This window comes from Salmo salar, chromosome ssa22 (assembly GCF_905237065.1).
Source record: "Salmo salar chromosome ssa22, Ssal_v3.1, whole genome shotgun sequence".
Classification (NCBI taxonomy): domain Eukaryota; kingdom Metazoa; phylum Chordata; class Actinopteri; order Salmoniformes; family Salmonidae; genus Salmo; species Salmo salar.
In genome coordinates this window covers 13,592,450-13,613,652 of record NC_059463.1, presented here as the reverse complement: position 1 = coordinate 13,613,652, position 21,203 = coordinate 13,592,450, and the positions used below count along the sequence as shown (strand labels likewise).

The 21,203-nt window shown below is 41.0% G+C and overlaps 1 protein-coding gene across 4 annotated transcripts in view; it reads left to right on the top strand.

Annotated features, from left to right (window-relative positions):
* The window catches only part of cntn4 (contactin 4), a 170,357-nt gene that overhangs the window by 30,119 nt on the left and 119,035 nt on the right, over nucleotides 1–21,203 (top strand). For all 4 annotated transcript variants that reach the window (XM_014166358.2, XM_014166356.2, XM_014166357.2 and 1 more), the window contains 2 exons: nucleotides 14,682–14,814; nucleotides 18,720–18,895. In XM_014166358.2, coding sequence (XP_014021833.1) covers nucleotides 14,682–14,814; nucleotides 18,720–18,895 — 309 coding nt within the window. The remainder of the gene's footprint in view (nucleotides 1–14,681; nucleotides 14,815–18,719; nucleotides 18,896–21,203) is intronic.

Sequence of the window (21,203 nt, the reverse complement as noted above, 5' to 3'; positions counted from 1 at the left end):
TCCTGATACCCTGCCTTTTATTCCTGCTTACTCCACCATGATGACGGCCCATGCCTTTACTTCATTTAGCCTTTACTTAAGCTACATACATTTTATTATATAAAATATTATTAGCATATTAGCACAGTTACGCTAAGCAGCACTAATGGTACTTACAGTATGAACTCGGCCCTGATGGCTTAACGTTTTGCCGCCTGTCCCAGAACCGTTTGATTTCCACGCCTAAGCTGCTTGCTGTGCTCGTGGAGAATAAAAGTGTCTTACTCCATGTGGGCTCAAATGTTTTTATAAAGGCTACATGGCTGTGTAAGTGAAAAAGGACATGAAAGAGACATTGTGCACACAAAGGAGTTCTCTATGGCTAAATGGTGAATCGTTTTGCATCTTTTTCTTAGTGAGATGACCTTCACAGCTCCAGAGACATTACTGTAGTTGTACCGTCTCTGTGAAAGTCCACCTGTTGTTAGAACCCAGAAAATAACATGGAACAAAACAGTGAATGTACTTTCAGGCTGCCTTTACGTTCCACTTCTCCGAATGAGGAGGTCGCATCAGCTTTGCTTTCTCTCTTATGCTTTCTGAACTGTGCCTATAGATATAGAGTCTGTCTAAAGAAGCCACTAAAATATTTGTGCGCATCCTAAAAGGCATGTTAATGAATCAAGGTTGTATGACATCCTTCAAGGATTCCTCTTCAGTTCACCTTTTCTCTGGGATTTCAATAGGGTTGAGGAGGTTATTTTTAAGATCTTGAAGGAGAGAACAGAACATGAGAGATCCATAGACATGAAATAGAAGGACACAGAGGAAAGTCAGTTTTCACACCAGCTGTTCTGTACATCCTGGTGTTTACTGTTTTGTACTGTACAGCAGCATAGGACAAATGTGTTTCAGGAGAGGCCATGCAGAGTACAATATGTGTTATATCTAAACCTCCACAGGAAATGTCCAATACATGCCATAGCATACTGCAAACACATGAATACGATTTTACAAAGTCACTTTACAATGCAGGTTTTGTATCATCTTGTAGTATTGATCAATTTCAACACATTTTTCTTTCATGGGTAATACTCAATGTTTTCAGGCGAAAAATGAAACAGCAGGATTCCACAGCAGTCAGTTGATGGCCAAGTTATTCAAGGCTTGTAAAGCAAACCCAGTAGGTGGCATGTAGACAAAGCCAATTTTCATAAAACAATTTTCGTCCTCTGTTTCATTTCATGTTCATGTAAGAGTGCTGTGTCACCGACCTACTGCTGCTGTTGTGAATAAGTATGCTAATATAGCCGTAAATAGCTTGCTCTGTTTGCTCTCCTTATCCAACGTTGTACACTTTTATGAATATACACGATGTCTTGGGGTGGGCATAATGGTGTAATGTTACTGCCTTTATCTTCCCCTTGCATTAAGGCCCACACAGCTGGCACTTCATAGCCCTTATCACTATACATTGCATGGAAATTGTTCTCAATATATATCGCTAATAGAAATCTTAATTGATTATACAGTACCAGTCAAAAGTTTTGACACACCTACTCATTCAAGGTTTTTTCTTTATTTTTACTATTGTATACATTGTAGAATAATAGGGAAGACATAAGAACTATGAAATAACACATATGGAATCATGTAGTTAGCAAAAAAGTGTTAAACAAATCAAAATATATTTTATATTTTATATTATTCAAAGTAACCACCCTTTAAAGCTGTCATCAATGCAAAGGGTGGCTACTTTGAAGAATCTCATATAAAATATACACTGCTCAAAAAAATAAAGGGAACACTTAAACAACACAATGTAACTCCAAGTCAATCACACTTCTGTGAAATCAAACTGTCCCCTTAGGAAGCAACACTGATTGACAATACATTTCACATGCTGTTGTGCAAATGGAATAGACAACAGGTGGAAATTATAGGCAATTAGCAAGACACCCCCAATAAAGGAGTGGTTCTGCAGGTGGTGACCACAGACCACTTCTCAGTTCCTATGCTTCCTGGCTGATGTTTTGGTCACTTTTGAATGCTGGCGGTGCTTTCACTCTAGTGGTAGCATGAGACGGAGTCTACAACCCACACAAGTGGCTCAGGTAGTGCAGCTCATTCAGGATGGCACATCAATGCGAGCTGTGGCAAGAAGGTTTGCTGTGTCTGTCAGCGTAGTGTCCAGAGCATGGAGGCGCTACCAGGAGACAGGCCAGTACATCAGGAGACGTGGAGGAGGCCGTAGGAGGGCAACAACCCAGCAGCAGGACCGCTACCTCCGCCTTTGTGCAAGGAGGAGCAGGAGGAGCACTGCCAGAGCCCTGCAAAATGACCTCCAGCAGACCACAATTGTGCATGTGTCTACTCAAACGGTCAGAAACAGACTCCATGAGGGTGGTATGAGGGCCCGACGTCCACAGGTGGGGGTTGTGCTTACAGCCCAACACCGTGCAGGACGTTTGGCATTTGCCAGAGAACACCAAGATTGGCAAATTCGCCACTGGCGCCCTGTGCTCTTCACAGATGAAAGCAGGTTCACACTGAGCACATGTGACAGACGTGACAGAGTCTGGAGACGCCGTGGAGAACGTTCTGCTGCCTACAACATCCTCCAGCATGACCGGTTTGGCGGTGGGTCAGTCATGGTGTGGGGTGGCATTTCTTTGGGGGGGCCGCACAGCCCTCCATGTGCTCGCCAGAGGTAGCCTGACTGCCATTAAGTACCGAGATGAGATCCTCAGACCCCTTGTGAGACCATATGCTGGTGCGGTTGGCCCTGGGTTCCTTCTAATGCAAGACAATGCTAGACCTCATGTGGCTGGAGTGTGTCAGCAGTTCCTGCAAGAGGAAGGCATTGATGCTATGGACTGGCCTGCCTATTCCCCAGACCTGAATCCAATTGAGCACATCTGGGACATCATGTCTCGCTCCATCCACCAACGCCACGTGGCACCACAGACAGGAGTTGGCGGATGCTTTAGTCCAGGTCTGGGAGGAGATCCCTCAGGAGACCATCCGCCACCTCATCAGGAGCATGCCCAGGCATTGTAGGGAGGTCATACAGGCACGTGGAGGCCACACACACTACTGAGCCTCATTTTGACTTGTTTTAAGGACATTACATCAAAGTTGGATCAGCCTGTAGTGTGGTTTTCCACTTTAATTTTGAGTGTGACTCCAAATCCAGACCTCCATGGGTTGATAAATTGGATTTCCATTGATTATTTTTGTGTGATTTTGTTGTCGGCACATTCAACTATGTAAAGAAAAAAGTATTTAATAAGATTATTTCATTCATTCAGATCTAGGATGTGTTATTTTAGTGTTCCCTTTATTTTTTTGAGCAGTGTATTTTGATTTGTTGAACACTTTTTTGGTTACTACATGACTCCATATGTGTTACTTCATAGTTTTGATGTCTTCAATATTGTTCTACAATGTAGAAAATAGTAAAAATAAAGTAAAGGTGTGTCTAAACTGTTGACTGGTACTGTATGTCACAATCGCCTATATATCAAAAGCAATTCACATTTATTTAAGGATTCATTGAATTGCTCTTGACTCCAGCAAAGTGTGGTTTCAGTTTGGAATAGTATAAATCAGTTCCAAAATGTTTACAGAATAACTTTATATGGAGTGACATTAGTGCCAACAGAACTGTCACAGATCAGTCTACTTCATCAAAATTGCATTGTCTGCAATGTTTCTACAGGCAACTGAACACCTAGTTAAAGTAATTAACACTTAGCGTCTCGCATATTAGTCAGAATCTCATGAAACTAATTATAGTTTTTTTCCTTAGCAGCTGAAAGCTATCATATAATCTCAAAGTAAAAAGCATTGCGCTTCATAATGATTGAATAGTTAAACGCATGTCGCAGCATTATTATTCTATTAATCCTATTGATCTCTCTAAAGACAGAGGACGAGAAAACAATCCTTATGTCTATTAGAGCTGAAAGTATTTTGAGGTGGGATGCCTTTCTCAAGTGGCCCTGAAATTGGCCTTCAGTGTAGTGTGGTGATCGGCAGTGCTCTGCTCTCACACTGGGAGGGATTGGTTGAGTTCTTAAAGGGACAGTGCTGTAAGGTGTGGTTTGTAGTTACACCATAAGCAGGCAAGAAGGGCTATACTCGAGATGGAAGGACCACTGGATGGATCAAAATAGACAAATATGAATATCCACGGACCATGCAAATACATCACATTGGTAACATGGAAATCGCTGTCACTCATGGAAACACATGGAAATATATTGTCACCTCAGCATTATGATGAGTGATAGCTTGCTGTTTTACTGTTTTTGAACTAACATCTCATGCTGTTGATCGTCAGAGTGTGACAATGGCTTGGCTCCTGACATTTTCTGATGCAGTTTGTGGCAGTGCTCTCCTAAATACTTATTCTATTCATCTCCAACTAGGCATTGTAGTAGCTACGTTCAATACAGGGCTGCTGCCTGCCAATACCAGGTATCCAATTTGATCCATATCCTATTCATGTCTTCTCAAGTCAATGTTACATCAAACTTATTAATTTGAGCATTTTTCTTCATTCCATTGATAATGGTGATTAACTGATTTCAGAATAATAAGACATTGTCATCTGAGAGGCTCTAATTATGGGGCATTTGTTTTCAAATGCAATGACTTTCAAATGTGTTCAGGGATTCTGAAAGGGATTCTGTCTGTAAATGCATGTCATATCTGTGCCCTATCTACGGGAGATGAATACTCCCCTGTCCCACTGAACTACTCCAGCGCAGGAGAGAACCATTCTTTCTAATAGCTCAGCTGAAGCATGAAAGATATGGGCAGATTTTCTCAATTCCTTGACCTTGAACCCATTTATGAAGTCTTTTTACATTGCCTTTCTCCGAAGAAGCTTGCCTAGACATCCACTCTGGCTCCCAGAGCATGGACAAATGCATTCCCTCTGAAGTTTTTCTATAGCTCGTGTATCTGCTCCAATTGTTCCACCAGTGTATCTGGACCACGTGTCTTGCATTGTCTCCATGGAGGAAAAAGGAGGAGGAGGAGGAAGAGAGGACAGGATCTCTAAATGAACACCTATGCAGAAGCCCAAGAGTCCCGCAGCTGCTAGAAGACACTTGATTCAGCTGGCCTGGAGTAATGATGGGGAAAAAAATATACTGTTACATATCGGGATATTATTTTTGACAATATATACAGTTGAAGTCGGAAGTTTACATACACTTAGGTTGGAGTCATTAAAACTAGTTTTTCAACCCCTCCAAAAATGTCTTGTTAACAAACTATAGCTTTGGCAGTTCGGTCAGGACATCTACTTTGTGCATGACACAAGTAATTTTTCCAACAATTGTTTACAGATGGATTATTTCACTTATCATTCACTGTATCACAATTCCAGTGGGTCAGAAGTTTACATACACTAAGATGACTGCGGCTTTAAACAGCTTGGAAAATTCCAGAAAATGATGTCATGGCTTTAGAAGCTTCTGATAGGCTAATTGACATCATTTGAGTCAATTGGAGGTGTACCTGTGGATGTATTTCTAGGCCTACCTTCAAACTCTGCCTCTTTGCTTGACATCATGGAAAATCAAAAGAAATCAGCTCAGAAAAAGAATTGTGGACCTCCACAAGTCTGGTTCGTCCTTGGGAGCAATTTCCAAACACCTGAAGATATTACGTTCATCTGTACATACAATAGTACACAAGTATAAACACCACGGGACCACGCAGCCGACATACCGCTCAGGAAAGGGACGCGTTCTGTCTCCTAGAGATGTACGTACTTTGGTGCGAAAAGTGCAAATCAATCCCAAAACAACAGCAAAGGACCTTGTGAAGATGCTGGAGGAAACAGGTACAAAACTATCTATATCCACAGTAAAACAAGTCCTATATCAGCATAACCCGAAAGGCCACACACCAAGGAAGAAGCCACTGCTCCAAAACCGCCATAAAAAAGCCAGACTACAGTTTGCAACTGCACATGGGGACAAAGATTGTACTTTTTGGAGAAATGTCCTCTGGTCTGATGAAACAAAAATATAACTGTTTGGCCATAATGACTATCGTTATGTTTGGAGGAAAAAGTGTGAGGCTTGCAAGCCAAAGAACACCATCCCAACCGTGAAGCACGGGGGTGGCAGCATCATGTTGTGGGGGTGCTTTTCTGCAGGAGGGACTGGTGCACTTCACAAAATAGATGGCATCATGAGGCAGGACAATTATGTGGATATATTGAAGCAACATCACAAGACATTAGTCAGGAAGTTAAACGCTTGATTGCAAATGGGTCTTCTAAATGGACAATGACCCCAAGCATACTTCCAAAGTTGTGGCAAAATGGCTTAAGGACAACAAAATCAAGGTATTGGAGTGGCCATCACAAAGCCCTAACCTCAATCCCATAGAACATTTGTGGGCAGAACTGAAAAAGCGTGTGCGAGCAAGGAGGCCTACAAACCTGACTCAGTTACACCAGCTCTGTCAGGGGGATTGGGCCAAAATTCACCCAACTTATTGTGGGAAGCTTGTGGAAGGCTACCCAAAATGTTTGACCCAAGTTAAACAATTTAAAGGCTATTTGCTACCAAATACTAATTGAGTGTATGTAAACGTCTGACCCACTGGGAATGTGATGAAAGAAATAGAAGCTGAAATAAATCATTCTCTCTACTATTTTTCTGACATTTCACATTCTTAAAATAAAGTGGTGATCCTAACTGACCTTAGACAGGGAATTTTTACTAGGATTAAATGTCAGGAATTGTGAAAAACTGAATTTAAATGTATTTGGCTAAGGTGTATGAAAACTTCCGACTTCAACTGTATATAGTCAAAAAAAAATGGGACAGTATCGGAATATTTTTTGCACTAGTCGGCTGTACCTGCACCAAAACTCCAGTATTTTTCCTTCATAGCTTGTTCTCCATCTTCTATTAAAACAGGGAGCCAATTTGTTTTCAGCACTTTTGTTTACATGACTGGTTTTCTCATGGTTGTTTCTGGTCCCTCTGCAGCAGACATATGGTGAGCAATATGTTTGGAACATCGAATCGCAATACATGTCGGATCGTGTCATTTTAATATCGTATCGTGAAGTCCCAGGTAATTCCCAGCCCTAGTTTGCAGGAGTGTTATCTGAGTGATAGGCTGGGAGTGGCTGTAATATGTGAGGCTTGGAATATGAATCTGTGTTGGATACTGGAAGAATTCACAAAGTAGATGCTCCTCTATGCTGAACTCCTTCTGGGCCTTTTTTATTCATGCTGTGTGAAAACTCTGCAAATTCATTTTCTGTCACCTGCTATTGGACATCAGATTAGTTTGGGGAGGAGGGAGGGTTCAAACAGCTATTGCTTTTCTGCATTGCCACCAGACGGTCTTGGGCGGTCAAAGGCAGCCCTAAATATTGCATGGCAGGTGGGACATGGAGGGATAGGGAGGTTTCTAAAATGTGGTACCTCAGTCCGCCTTGGAACATGTAAAGATTTCTCTCCCAACTAAAAAAACAAAACAGAAGTTATTTTGAATGAATGTCTTGACTCTCATTGTCAAAAAAAAGTACTTTCCTGCAGCTGTGCAGATATTACAGAAACACCTGGGACCAAGTGCCTATGGGTGTAGATTAAACAAAGTTCTGGAGGTAGTTGTAGCTCTACCTGCACAGTGGAATTGGGAAGTTCCATGTTGGAAAAATGGAAAACACATTAATGAACAGCAATCATTAAAGAAAGAGGATTGCAGTTGTGTTTACCGCTTAATCCACATAAGCTTGGGGACCATTGTGGTAGCAATTATAGGCATAAAATACTTTTTATGCAATATTATGCAATTATTTTACACTATCATCACAACTATTATGTTGTTATTCCTATGTTATGACATTACTAGGGTTGCAAAGGGAGGGTATGTTACTGGAAACGTTCCAGTAAATTACCAGAATTTTTATAACTTTCAGGGATTTTATGTCATTTATCACAAAACAGCTAGTGGCCATTTGGGTACTTCAGATTATCACAGGTGTCTGTAATTCTCTCGGGCCCTCTGTGTGACCTTATCACATGCAAAACGTATGAAGTAATTAAATAAGATGATTTTAAAAAGAACATTTGAATGACAAAGCTGTAAACCATTATCCTAAATATAAACCATCAACTTAGTGAATACTGTTGTGGTTTAATATGAGGGTTTCAGCATGAACTATCCTTTATCATTTTTTTACACAGTTTTATTTATTTGACTATGTCAATACATCTTTGTTATAAATGTTTTGTCGCCAAACTGGTGGCAGTTATGAAAAAAGAATAGTTTGAAGAGTTGCAGAGATAATTGAAAATCTGCCATTGTTGATCAGATGCTTTTTTCATTAATTAGGCTATTTTCTCTTGAACCATATGGTTTATCCACTGTGGACAATATGGACACACACATAAAATATATTCTATATATGAATACATTTTAAAAAACGTTATTCAAGTATAAATAGCCAAAGTTACCATAGAAGATTCCGGTAACTTTAATAAATTACAGGTAGCCTTGCAAACCGAGATATTACACCCTTGAAGTATGTAGACTACAAAGCCTGAAACTATGCTCAACTTTCCATTTCTGTATAAACCTCGGTGTCATAAACTCTGAGAAGGCAATCAGTGGATGTCATTTGCATTGTATTAGACTGACCCCAAGGCACAGCTTTGAGGACACAATCTGCACTAAATATCCAGCTCTTTGGACCAAGGTTTTCTAGATCAGGAAAAACACATCTAGGGGAAACTGAGTTTTCAAAAACAAACGGGAGTAATTTAGTGGAGTAATATCTGTTGTCTTTGGTTATTGTAGGGTTGGTCTTTCTATTTAGCATATAGAGTTTGATAAGGTCTGTGGTCCTGGGATTTACATTTTCAGGAGCATCTCTGATTGATTAAATGTTAGACAGACATGTAGGATAAGTCAAAGCCATCACCTGGGCTCAGTGAGTTTGCATAAATATGCATGATGCCATCTGCAGCTCAATAAAAACATTCACTGGGTTGCTAATGCTGTTTGCACATGACATGCATTATGTTTTCAATTGTCTACTACTGTATCTTCCTTGTTCATTTTACATCTGTGATGGAAGAATCTGTGACGGCTCAGACTGATGTGTATAGCATGGCTTATATACATATATATGATGCTGTTCAATTAAACGGTGGACTTGGTACTGTCATTTTGTTTTAGCCAGTGTGATATTCATACAGTGCCTCTCTCTGCTCTTATCCACTGCCCGTGAAGGATGTAGCTAGTTGTGCTTGTGCCTGGACTGCCATGCATGTCAGATGGTCTGGTTGGAGGTTAAAGTTCCCGTGGAAAGGCATTCTCTCCGGGCAGTTTGACAACGGAAGGCTTAACATCGACCTCTGTCATTCCACTGGGTGGAGCGTCCTACCCCCTCTGTAGCAACCTACCCCCTGGTGCCAGGCCAGCTGAGAGGTACTGCTGCTGGGTAGACTTCGTGGCCAATGGCCCCTGGATCTCAGTCCGGATGGACCTCCTAACCAGCACAGCTGTTCCTGCTGTGCCTGCTTCATTACAATGTGTTTATTAGGACTAGATTAGCATGTGAGATGGACTAGAGTCAATCCCTGACCAGTAATGTTATACTATATCAGGGGGAATATAGGCAGCTCTCTTTTTTTGACTAAATATAGCCAACTCTCCTTTCATATTGTAAAAGATCTATAATGAACCAAGCAAAACATTCAACAAAAACACATTAGCTTATTTTTCTGTTTTCTAGACTTCCTCCTCCTTACAGAGGGAAAGGTAATATGCCTTTCCAAGCAGACTGACTCGTCAATGTTCCTCCTCAAACATGACTACGGTTCTACTCCATTAAAGGATTCATTAGCCAGGGTATCTCGTTGATGACAGTATTAGTGAGAGCTCAACTCCTGTCGATGAAATCTAACACGGTGACTTAGTAACAGCGAGCCTGCCCGCCTGCCTGCCTCTCCAGGTGCACTCACCTGCTCCTCCTCTGGAGAAGCAATTATTCTTTGTGTGGTAGGATGAAGGAGGAGGCGCTCCCCAGACGGTCACACAGCCAAGCCCCTGCTAATTGGTGATGTTAGGGATTCAGACCAGGAGCTCCTCGCTCTCCTTCTCCTCCTTTTTGCTTTGCTTCGTTCTTTCTCCACTTTGGTTTTGTTTTGTCAACACTTGCTTTTGATATGTATATCAATAAATGTTTTATTCATGCAATCTAGGAAATCAGTCGGGTTAGCCCCGTGCCCCTCTTTATTTCCTCCCCACGATGATTCACCACATGTGTGTGGGTTCACAGTTTCAAAGGTGTTTTTCTGAAAGGCTGGTACAATTAAACAACCCGGGCGAAAATGAATGATTAATGCAATTGTCAATCTCACACACGGAGAAAACAGCGCAGGTGAAACTGCAGATCCATGGTATTATTCTTCTGTTTTTCTGACAGGCTCCAGTATTTTTAATGAGTCTGTGATGCTAATTGAGTGGCTGGGAGGGAGCATTGATCAGTGCTGCTCCCGGCAGAACAGCTCAGAGGCAGGGGCACTGGCAGGATGTGCTTGTATGGCGTAGGTTTTACAGTTCCTGTCTCCCAAAGGGCGTGTGCACCTGTTCCAGAATAACGGCTCTGGCTCTCCCTGTTAATCATCACTTTAAAGATGTGACGTTTAATTTAAACTGTGCTCTACTAAGATCATGTCAACGTTTATTAAGTCTCATAATGACTGTGACAGCAGAGGCCATCTTTGTAAAGAGCAAGTCACCATGACTCATGGATGGTAGTTCATTTTTTTCCCCCCCTGCCTGACTGCCTATCAGTTGTCATGGAACTTTGACTGATGCAAGCCAATTCAAAGTTGACCAATATAGTAAGCCAATGCAAGTGTACAGTAGGCTGGTGATGTAGTAACTATACAGTACTACCACACGCTGATACCTTACATAATACAGTTGGTGTCTTGGTAAAAAAAAAAACGGAATGAAATCGTTTTTATCCACTGTTACAGTAACTCCACCACCTCGTCTATGTGCTTTCCTCATCAATATGTCCTATAGTCATGTAGAGTACAACTGCAAAATATTCACTGATGAGAACAGAAATGCTATGCACATAGTCAATACCTGCTTGAAACTTTAGTCAATTGCCTGTTTGGTTGAACATTATGTTCTGTTTTTCTCCCCCCCCAACCTGTACAGTAGCTTTATGGTTTAATATGTATATATATATATTCTCCAGTCTCTGCTGTTGTTGCATCATCCATCCAGGGAAGGTAGCATTGTGGACCTGAGATAAACACACGAGTCTATCACATCACTTGGGACTTCAGTCTAACCAGTAAGGACTCTGATGAGGCTGTCTGTCTGAGTGGAAACAAAACAAGTCCAATTATACCAGCTCAAGTGCAATGCAGTGGAGGCAAGCAAACAATATAGTCTTTTCTGTATTCTCTATCACAGACACCCTTTACTGAAATTATATTCTTTGTATAATGGAAAATTAGAATTCTGGTGCACACACACAAACATACACGCATCAACTAGATATATAAACCCATTCACTTTTAAATAAATACCAGATAGGCCTACGCACTTGTGAAAAAAAATCAGCCAGTCTTCACATACCTGTTGAAGGGTTGTGAAATTAGTCATGAATTTATTTGCATCCTGCTTCGCACAAATACAATAGTTTACCACTCAACGATATGCAATATCCATCCGTTTATGTGACTATAAATTGAAATAGCTGAGTGCTGTTCTCTTGACGTGCTAGCCACACATGTACACACATGTACACACATGTACACACACCACAAACACACACACAATCACACACACACACACACACACACACACACACACACACACACACACACACACACACAATCACACACACACACACACACACACACACACACACACACACACACACACACACACACACACACACACACACACACACACACACACACACACACACACACACACACACACAGTGTGAACACAACATTTTCATACTTTATTTACAGAGTGAGAATAGACAGCAGTCTGGAAGCAGCCAAGCCATTCACAAAGCATTTTCAGTCCACCAAACAGCTCTCACTGGGTGCAAAAAATGTAAAGATCTTACCAAAAATGATCATTTCAAGTGGTCAGTCATAAATGATCTACGTCCAGTTTCTCTTGTCATTGTGGTTCCAGTAATTCAAAGGAAATCTCATGTGAGACACTAGATATCAATTGCATATCTTTCTTAGATTAATTCATTTAAAAGAATTCAGCACAATGTGTTGAATTCAGTCATATTGTTCACTGAATCCGGAACAAATTAGTTTGATCATTTTCTCTCAAGATGAAAAAAAGACACATTCTGAGAATAAAATCTGCCGTCCATGCCAAGTTCGTAAAGGTCATCCCACAATCAGTGGGTGAATACAATTGGCTTGGTCTTATTACAGATGGCAACAATAATGACACAAAATGTAAATCTGTTTACTTCAACTTTTTGGAATAGGGTTTATGGCCTCTGTCTATGTATCCTACACTCTCTAATGTATTCTCCATTAAACAATAATCTATTCCATTTGTAATCTCTGTGTTAAATCTAGCAAGGATGTGGGCATTACTTCAATCCTAACTCTCTCAGTGTATTGAGGAACCTGATTATGACCCCATGAAAATTTGACGGAAAAGTATGAAAACACCACCTCTGTCTCATAGCCTGAATTTTGCATGAGAAATGGGGGAAGTGTGTGTGAATGTCACAATTATGAATGCAGCCACCAATTTGAGCCATGCTGGAATTCAGAGCGCTGGGGCTCCTTCTCGGCAGAAGTATACCCTGGTGCTTTCACCTGACAAGTTTCTTCTGCCAAATATCATGCGCATGAATCGTGCTATAAAGCTATAATCTTTCTTATTTTTTTTGGTCTGGGGTACGGTATGTGAGGCCAGTAGGGAGTACAGTAAAGATGGCTGCATGTGTTCCATGAGGCTTTAATGGTGACCTACTTTCACTGTAGAATAAGATGTACAGTACACTGTTATTATGTCTGCCCAGACTGAGAGTGAAGATGATGTGCTCCTTTCTTTAACTGTACCACATACTGGCAATACAATATCCCAAATTGGGAATGGGAACGTGTCACAATCAGTGGAGACTGTCACATCTGTTGCAGAAGTGATATGAGTTTAGACTTGCGGCAATATACTGTAATTTGTCTTCACTCATTAAGTTTACACATGCGTCCTTTTGCGAAAGCATGTTAGAGCCACTCCCGAATTTTTTTCTCCAACAGGCCTAGTTTGAAAACGGGAAGAAAAGATTTTAGGTCTGCAGGGAGTACTGTATCGTAGTTAGGGTTTTTGTTTTGAAATGCATTTTGTCACATTAGCTTATCAGTCACGTGATGTCTCCAGCATGTTTTTCTGTTGTTTTTCATCTTTCCTCAGGGGATGTACCTTAGAGAAGATCCCAAACAGAAACAACAGATGTGTTCATTTTCGTTGCAAAGTTCTGGGAAAAACAGAGCTTATCTTTCCCCAAATTTGCATGAAGTCTCAATGACTGCTCACAGGGCATCAAAGGCATGTAATTATAGAAATTGTGCAATTTGTGAGGGTAGGACAAAAGCTACGGTCACAAACACAGGAAATCATTCCTCCAGTAAGGTATTTTCGCTGTTATTGTTTATTTAAACATTGCATTGAATAAGGCAAATTGTCATGTTTTGAGTGGCTTTGTTATTTACTGCACAATGTAGCATTGATACATCCTGCTGCTAAAAAGCTTTTCTATTCCGGAGACAAAATAAGTGGCCTGGCTCTCCATTGTAAAGGCAATATGCACCACCGCTGCAAGCCAATAAGAACACTGACCTTTGATGTTATACACATTTCAGGAACCAGTCATGAATATCTTTTAGCCAGGCTAGCCACAGGCAGGTGTTAAATACACTCTTTGGTTGTGTTTTTTTTTTTTTTTTATGAGTCGACAGACAGTCCATAGTCATGTCTTGATGGATCTGGTTCGAGCGTGAGTCTGCTACTACTGCAGCGTACAGTGGAAATGGCTGAAGATTGGCTAGGTAATGCACTGTATAACCCTTGAATCACATCTAATCACATTCTAGGCCAAAGGTAAGGCGGTTACAAAGGCTGTCACTTGTCCTTTATCCCATGGCTTACTGACACTAAAGGCTTTTGTTAAGTCATGCACAGATAGCCCATTGGATTCCCAGCTGCCCATGGAGTAATGGAGACTTCCGTTCCGTGTGTCATTTCACTGAGAGAATACAAACCACAGGCGAGGAACGCTAACCGCACAACTAATTGCTTAAACGTCTGCAGAGACACAACTACTCCAATAGCACTTTGGGAAAAAAGGATGCAAGTTAAAACGTGTCCCGACTGGTATAAATTTGGAGCTATCCTATTACCGCCTAAATCGCTTTTGAAGACACGTCTCACTTCCGATAATTCTTGTCTGTGCGACGGTGCTGTGACAGACAGAATTAATTGATATGTTTTGTCTGCTTGTGGTTCGTCCCCCCTTATGCTTTTACCAGGTCTGGCCTGTTTGCTGCCTCTGACTAATTGTCTGTTTTGCAAGCAGGTTTGTTGTCTGAGCCTGAGTGTAAGCTGAATGTTATCCCCTGTCCTTGTGTCCCCTATAGAGAGCAGTGTCCTGCAGAGCCCAGTATTCACCAAGCAGCCTGGCAGCATTGTGTTCCCTGTGGACTCCCAGGAGAAGAACAGAGAGGTGGTGTTCAGCTGTGAGGCCCAGGGAAGCCCATCTCCACTTTATCGGTGAGTATGTATTACACAGAGCATGTCTCCCACCACAATCATTTCCCTCTGTTCTGTTCTTGTGGATCGATCATTTTATGTTTGCTGAATTTTATTTCATTCTGATGTAGCACCCTGACTGCTGGACACAAAATCGTAAAAAAGAAATAAATATATACAGTATGATTCAAAAGTTTGGACACACCTATTCATTCCACGGTTTTTCTTTATTTTTACGATTATTCTCAATGTGGAAAATAGTACAAATAAAGGAAAACCCTTGAATGAGTAGGTGTTCTAAAACCCTTGACTGGTACTGTATATATCTTTTTTAGCTCATTGAGATCACACATACATGAATGGTAAAAGCATTCACCCCACTTAAGAAATAGTATGGAACATTATCTTTCCTATTTTGGGAAAAAACAGTTTGGCTCTAGTTATGAACATTATCTGGTTCAAACGAATTGAGGCAGAGGCTCAAATAGACTGTCCCTTTTGCTCTCTCTTCTTCTTTTCCTGGACGGTTCATTAGTCTATCGAAAGGTTAGTAAGTTGTATCTCTGGCAACTACAAGGTTCAAATCAATCATGTTTGCACACTGAAATTGCTGGGTTGAGATTTAGAAGGATTGGTACGTTTAATACTTGGGATTGAGACAGTTTAAAGGATGACCTAATCAGCTGTTTCCTTTCAAGGTCGCTGTACAGTCCTGTCAGAGAGAGCACAGAGCCTGGGCTGGGATGGGCTGCCTGCCTGCCTGCCTGCCTTCTAAGACTGTCTTCCTTTACGCAGCTGTAGACTAAATCATCTTCAAAGTTCATTAGCTGCACATCACAGAATCGTGTGCTGTGACTGGCTGATGTAAGAGAGGTTGGGCATTACATTTGGCTCATCCTCCGATATGCATTACATTTGGCTCATCCTCCGATATGCTTTAAAACTGTCTGTCCCTACAAACATAAAGCTTCTAAGAGAATATTAACTCTGGAAAGAAGAAGCATTGTTCCCTGGTTCTGGGTCTATTTGGTTTCCCCCAAAGATAAAAGTACCATTGCAGAAGGCTAAAGGAAAAGATGTGACATTCTATATGGTATGGTATCATGCCACTGTATGGACATCCTGTTGAAACATGATCGCATAAAGCAGGTGCTTAACAAACGGAGCTGCCGTATCAGTGTCCCCCTCTAGAATGATTGATAGCCAATGAGATTACTCGATTGTCTGCAGCATGTCCATGTACTTGATTAGATGTATTGCTCGATGTATCATAGCTGTGATGTTAGATTCTATTCAAGAGTCATTGTCAGGACAACATCGAGTGACAAGACCATGGATTTCGTCTTAGTGTGTTAACCTAACTCCCTTACTTATTCCTTTGTGCAGAACAGACCTTGTAGAGGGTAATGCTCCGATGTCGACCTAAAGACAAGTGGAGTTATGTGTTTTCTCATGATTACCATATCAGTCAAAGCTATGGCAGTTAACATGTGTACATTTTTTATTGAACCTTTATTTAACTAGACAAGTCAATTAAGAACAACTTCTTATTTACAATGACGGCCTACCCCGGCCAAACCCTCCCCTAACCCGGACGACACTGGGACAATTGTGCACCGCCCTATGGGACTCCTGATCACAGCCGGTTGTGATACAGCCCGGGATCAAACCAGGGTCTGTAGTGACGCTTCTAGCACTGAGATGCAGTCCCTTAGACCACTGCGCCACTCGGGAGCAGTCTTACTGTAGCTCTCATCCAATACACCCTATTTGCTACAAAAAGACCTTGACAATCCTAAGCTAGCACATTCTTTCCTGTCAACCGGCCTTTTTGAAAGACACATTTAACGCTACATATTAACACTTCTCCCTGCCAACGCATGTGAACATGAGACGGTGTAGCACATTGATAGATAGACCGTGATCTTCTTCTGCAGGGTAGTGAACTCTGCAGTCTTTGTGATTTGTAACAAGATAACTCACTCTTATACATTACTCATCAAATATCTTTCTCTGTCCCTAAATTTGCTCTCTTTCAATGTCTTAGAAAGTCACGGATAAAGCATTAAATGAATAACCGTCAGTAAAACAATTAGCGGGCACGTGTAATTAAAATTGTTGGCTCTATTGAGTGCTTTCCTTGTGGATATGTTGCTCACTCTCTCTGTTGAAGAATAATAGAAAGCTGTTTAATAGGGTGCTTTCATTTTTAATGGAATACAATTTTTTTTCTCTGAAACAAAAATAGCACTTAGTAACAACGCATAACAACCTGCTATGAGAGCTGATGGCAACTTCTTCCCTTGGAGATCTAGGATCACGTTAGATCCTCTTCTCTTCCTACTGCAGGTTCTCTCTCTGAAAGTCTGAGTAGTTAGAGTAGACTCACTACTGGGAAGTAAAATATTAATGTTGGTACTTGTTTTTCTTGCATTGGAAGTAAGTGAATGGCTGGAGTTGCCTTGTGAGACGGTCGGGGAGGACCTTTGCCATAGTGTGTGTAAAGTAATGAGGCTCTGGAGACCAGGGGACTTGTGTGTGTACTGTAAGGCTAGTGTGGAGTAGGCATGGTAATGAATTCGGGAATCATTATATATGTTGCTTGTACAAGCAGTGCTACTCCAATAATCACTATGTATTTAACGGCATGGCCATATTGTATTCTGTACATAAGAAGAAAGCCACAGGGAATGTTTATAATCAGATATTTTTAGGTGAACTACATGTTCCCTTTTTCTCAAGCATTGATACAGAAAATGTTCAGGTGCTTATTATCTTGAGTGTGTCTCAGTCATAATTGGCGTAGCAAGATCTGAGTTCTCCCCTCTATAGCGAAGCCCTGGGAGAGAACTCTCAGTCCCAGTCTTTATATAAATGCTTTATATGGTTGGTAGTTGTCTAAATGCTAGATGAAAGAGAACGAAGACATTGACGTCAAATGTTATGCTTTTAACCTGGCATTAACCTTTTACAATGGACTCTTTATTAGTATGCCTTTTCTCGGCTAAATCATACGATAAAATAGCTTTTATCTATTCAAGCAGAGCTACACCAACCTAATGGAGATATTCCTAGGAATGCTTTGACAAATTCACCCTATTTGTTGAGCTGTTTGGAATCCATAAAGACAATCAATTATTCTCCTCACTCCAAAGACATAATCAGCAACTAATCGCCCTGGACGCTAATCATGATTTGCGTCGCCCATTTCCCAATAAAGTGATTAAGAATACCTATCATGCTTACTCATATGTGAAATGCCGTTTTTAACTCTTTTTTTTTGTAATAGAACTGGACATTGTTGAAAATACCTACATGTATCAAAGCGTTTTTCTGTCAAGACGCTGTGATGTGTAAATTACGGGTTCACACCTCCATAGCGGGGATTTAGCTGGTATCGATCCCTTTACCCCCCCTGTTGTTTGGTATTGTAACGGCCATTGTGCTCTATGTGGAGGGATTGAGGAATCTGCTGCCTTCATAAGTGAATTATATCCTTCACTGATCACCTCTAACACCAATGATAATCTTGTAGCCTGGTGTAGAATGCAAAAGTGCAGAATGCAGGGCGCTAGTCATTAATTTTAATTGCTGCATCGTAATGATTAAGCTGCATTTTTATGCTGTTTGACTGGGTGTCTAGCAAGATGGATGGCGATGGAGGCTGTGTATTCTTGTTGAGTGGGTTCTTTTCTGCTCCGTGGTGTGCCGGCCGTCAGTGTGGTTCACTACTTAGATTAACGCTAAGCCCTTTCTTCGCTTATTGAAAAGGAATTAATCAAATGAAGGTAAAATCATCATTTTCTCTGTCAGAATCTCATCTTGTCCTAAAGGTGAATGATCTACATTAGAATGGAGTTAATGGAGGGATTCTCAGATTGTCCATCAATTGTTCTGGATCTGACTGCTTTTCATTTTGTTTTTAGGTGGAAACTGAATGGCACCGCAATCACTCCAAAATCAGTCTCACACTACAGCCTGTCTGGAGGCAACCTCCGAATCAGCCATTTGGACAAAGACCAGGATGCTGGAACATATCAGTGCCTCGCCTTCAACTCTTTTGGGACCATCGTGAGCCGAGAGGCCAGTCTAACCTTTGCGTGTAAGTCACTAACTATCTTTAGTTCCCTTTCTGATCAAACTGTACTAGCCAGCAGTGTGAAAGCATGTGACATAAAAGATATGTCATTGGGACTTGTGATAGTGTCTCGTGTCCCGCCTGATAAAGCGATCAACATGAAAATGTCTCCTTGGGGAGCAGCAGTTCCCAGTGCTGTGATTCCACACTCCCCTTTCTGTCAGGGTGCATCCTAATCCTGATAGAGCTTAAACATGAATCTACACAACTCCAACGCACAAAACTAACTCTCCATCACTTTCCCCAGGCTTGGCTGTTACTCAAAATAAGTAGCAATAAATGCCTACACTACCACATACTGTCTTTATAACACATGACAGACTCTCAAAGATGTTCAGTTAAAGCGTATTGAGCAAAAGTAATGTCCCCGTAAGTATAAAACCGAATAGAAATCATCTTGTCTCAGCATGTGAAAATAATCGTTATTGTAGAATAAGATAAAGAAAGTCATATTTTTGCGGAACTTTAGACATTATGACTGAGACTTGAGTAGAATGAGATCAAGATTGTGAATAAGATAAGGAGACTGTGGTTTCCATTTAGCTCTTTCCCTATAAACTAAGAACTCAATACTCCCTGCTGCTCCTCCAGTTATTGGACATCCTTAAATGACGACATTGGCAGTGAAGTGAGTGATGGCTTCTTCAGATTGAATTTTGATGCCCCACGTTGGGAACAAGGCCGCTCCATCCCTCACACGCTATTTGTTTTGTCCCTTGGTTGAGCTCAGTCTAACCCCTGAGCAGGATCATTTCGATTTCGTAAGGGAACTCCACTGTCACTATAGGGCAGTACAGTGACAGTTCCATCAATTGCCAGGGCCTGACCTTACCAGTCTTGGGATGTTGTCACATATTAAGGCATGTATCTTCTTTATTACTCTTGGTAATGATGAATTTACTCCACATGATGATTGAATGGTGCGGGTGGAAGAGAATAATTTAAAGGGCAGCTGATATTATTAGGGTGTATCCTACAATTTGTTAGAGTAGAGATGAGAGATAATGTCTATGTGGTTCTCAGCTTCATGTCAACATTGTGACGACAGTACCTGATGTCAATAGCCACGTGTTGTCATCCCAAATGATCAGCAATGTTTTAGAGAAGATTCTACTGTAAAATCAGTGAAGAAAGTACTGAAACATGAAAGTAACTTTCCGGTGTTTCCCATTTACTATGAAATATGACCTATACTTAATTACAGTAAGCATGTTTCCATCCACAGTTTTTATGCTCGTAAAGTCAGCCCGTATAAAAAAAAATAAAGACAGCTGTGATGGAAACGTTTCGGTACAATTCTATGAACGCCGACAGATCATTTGTTTGTTCGTTCGACATGGTGGGATCTTTTTGTGTCGGTACAATTAATTATGCGAGAAATGGCGGTGGAAAGGCCTTGATGCGCAAATATTCATCTAGTAACCATCATATCGAAGTGAACTTGGAGTTGCGATGATGTGGAGTGTGGTCATCCCACTATTACTCAGAAACCATGCAGTTAATTAGGCTACAGATTAAATAAGTTATGATGAACTTTACAGGATGGTGAAGTGCACGGTGAGGAGCTTGATGCTCCTTTCCAATAAATATCAAGGGTCTTATTCTGGTGACATGATAATCGATTCTTGACTGCAGTTTGACAAATAAAACTATACTCGCTCTTTTCCCTAAATATCTCATCATGTAGACTAGCCTACCCATACAGCCTACCTGCACTATATCTGTGAGCTGTTGTTGGCTAGAGCACACCTGCCAGGATCAGAGTAGGCACATTTGCTATTTAACTCAACAGTTTTTGTGACAAAATTATGGGTAGAGTTGAAAATGCGATGGAACATGAAAACTTAAGTGAAAAATAACATTTTGTGTGGACTACGTCATCACGCGCTGTTTTTTATCCACAACAATTCAGTTTAGTGGAACACACCACTGTTGGGAAAATGTTCCTATTTTCTTTATGCGTATTTTTGAATATACGCATGAAAATCTGTTGCCAATTGGATGGAAACCTAGCTAATATGAGTGATATATGAGTTTAAAAAAAATTATGAAGTATGTTAAAAATACGTTTTTCTGTGTTGGAATGGTGTGGGCGTACCCCAACAACAGAATGGTGTGGGCGGATACCGGTCATTACAAATATTCATGTGAGTAGACCACTGATTGGCCAGCTCATTTTCCTCAGAGGATGGCATCATGTTATGTGAGGAAATTGGTGGATTTGATACTATTATACCTTTGGGCACAATATACTCTACATCTTATTAATCTT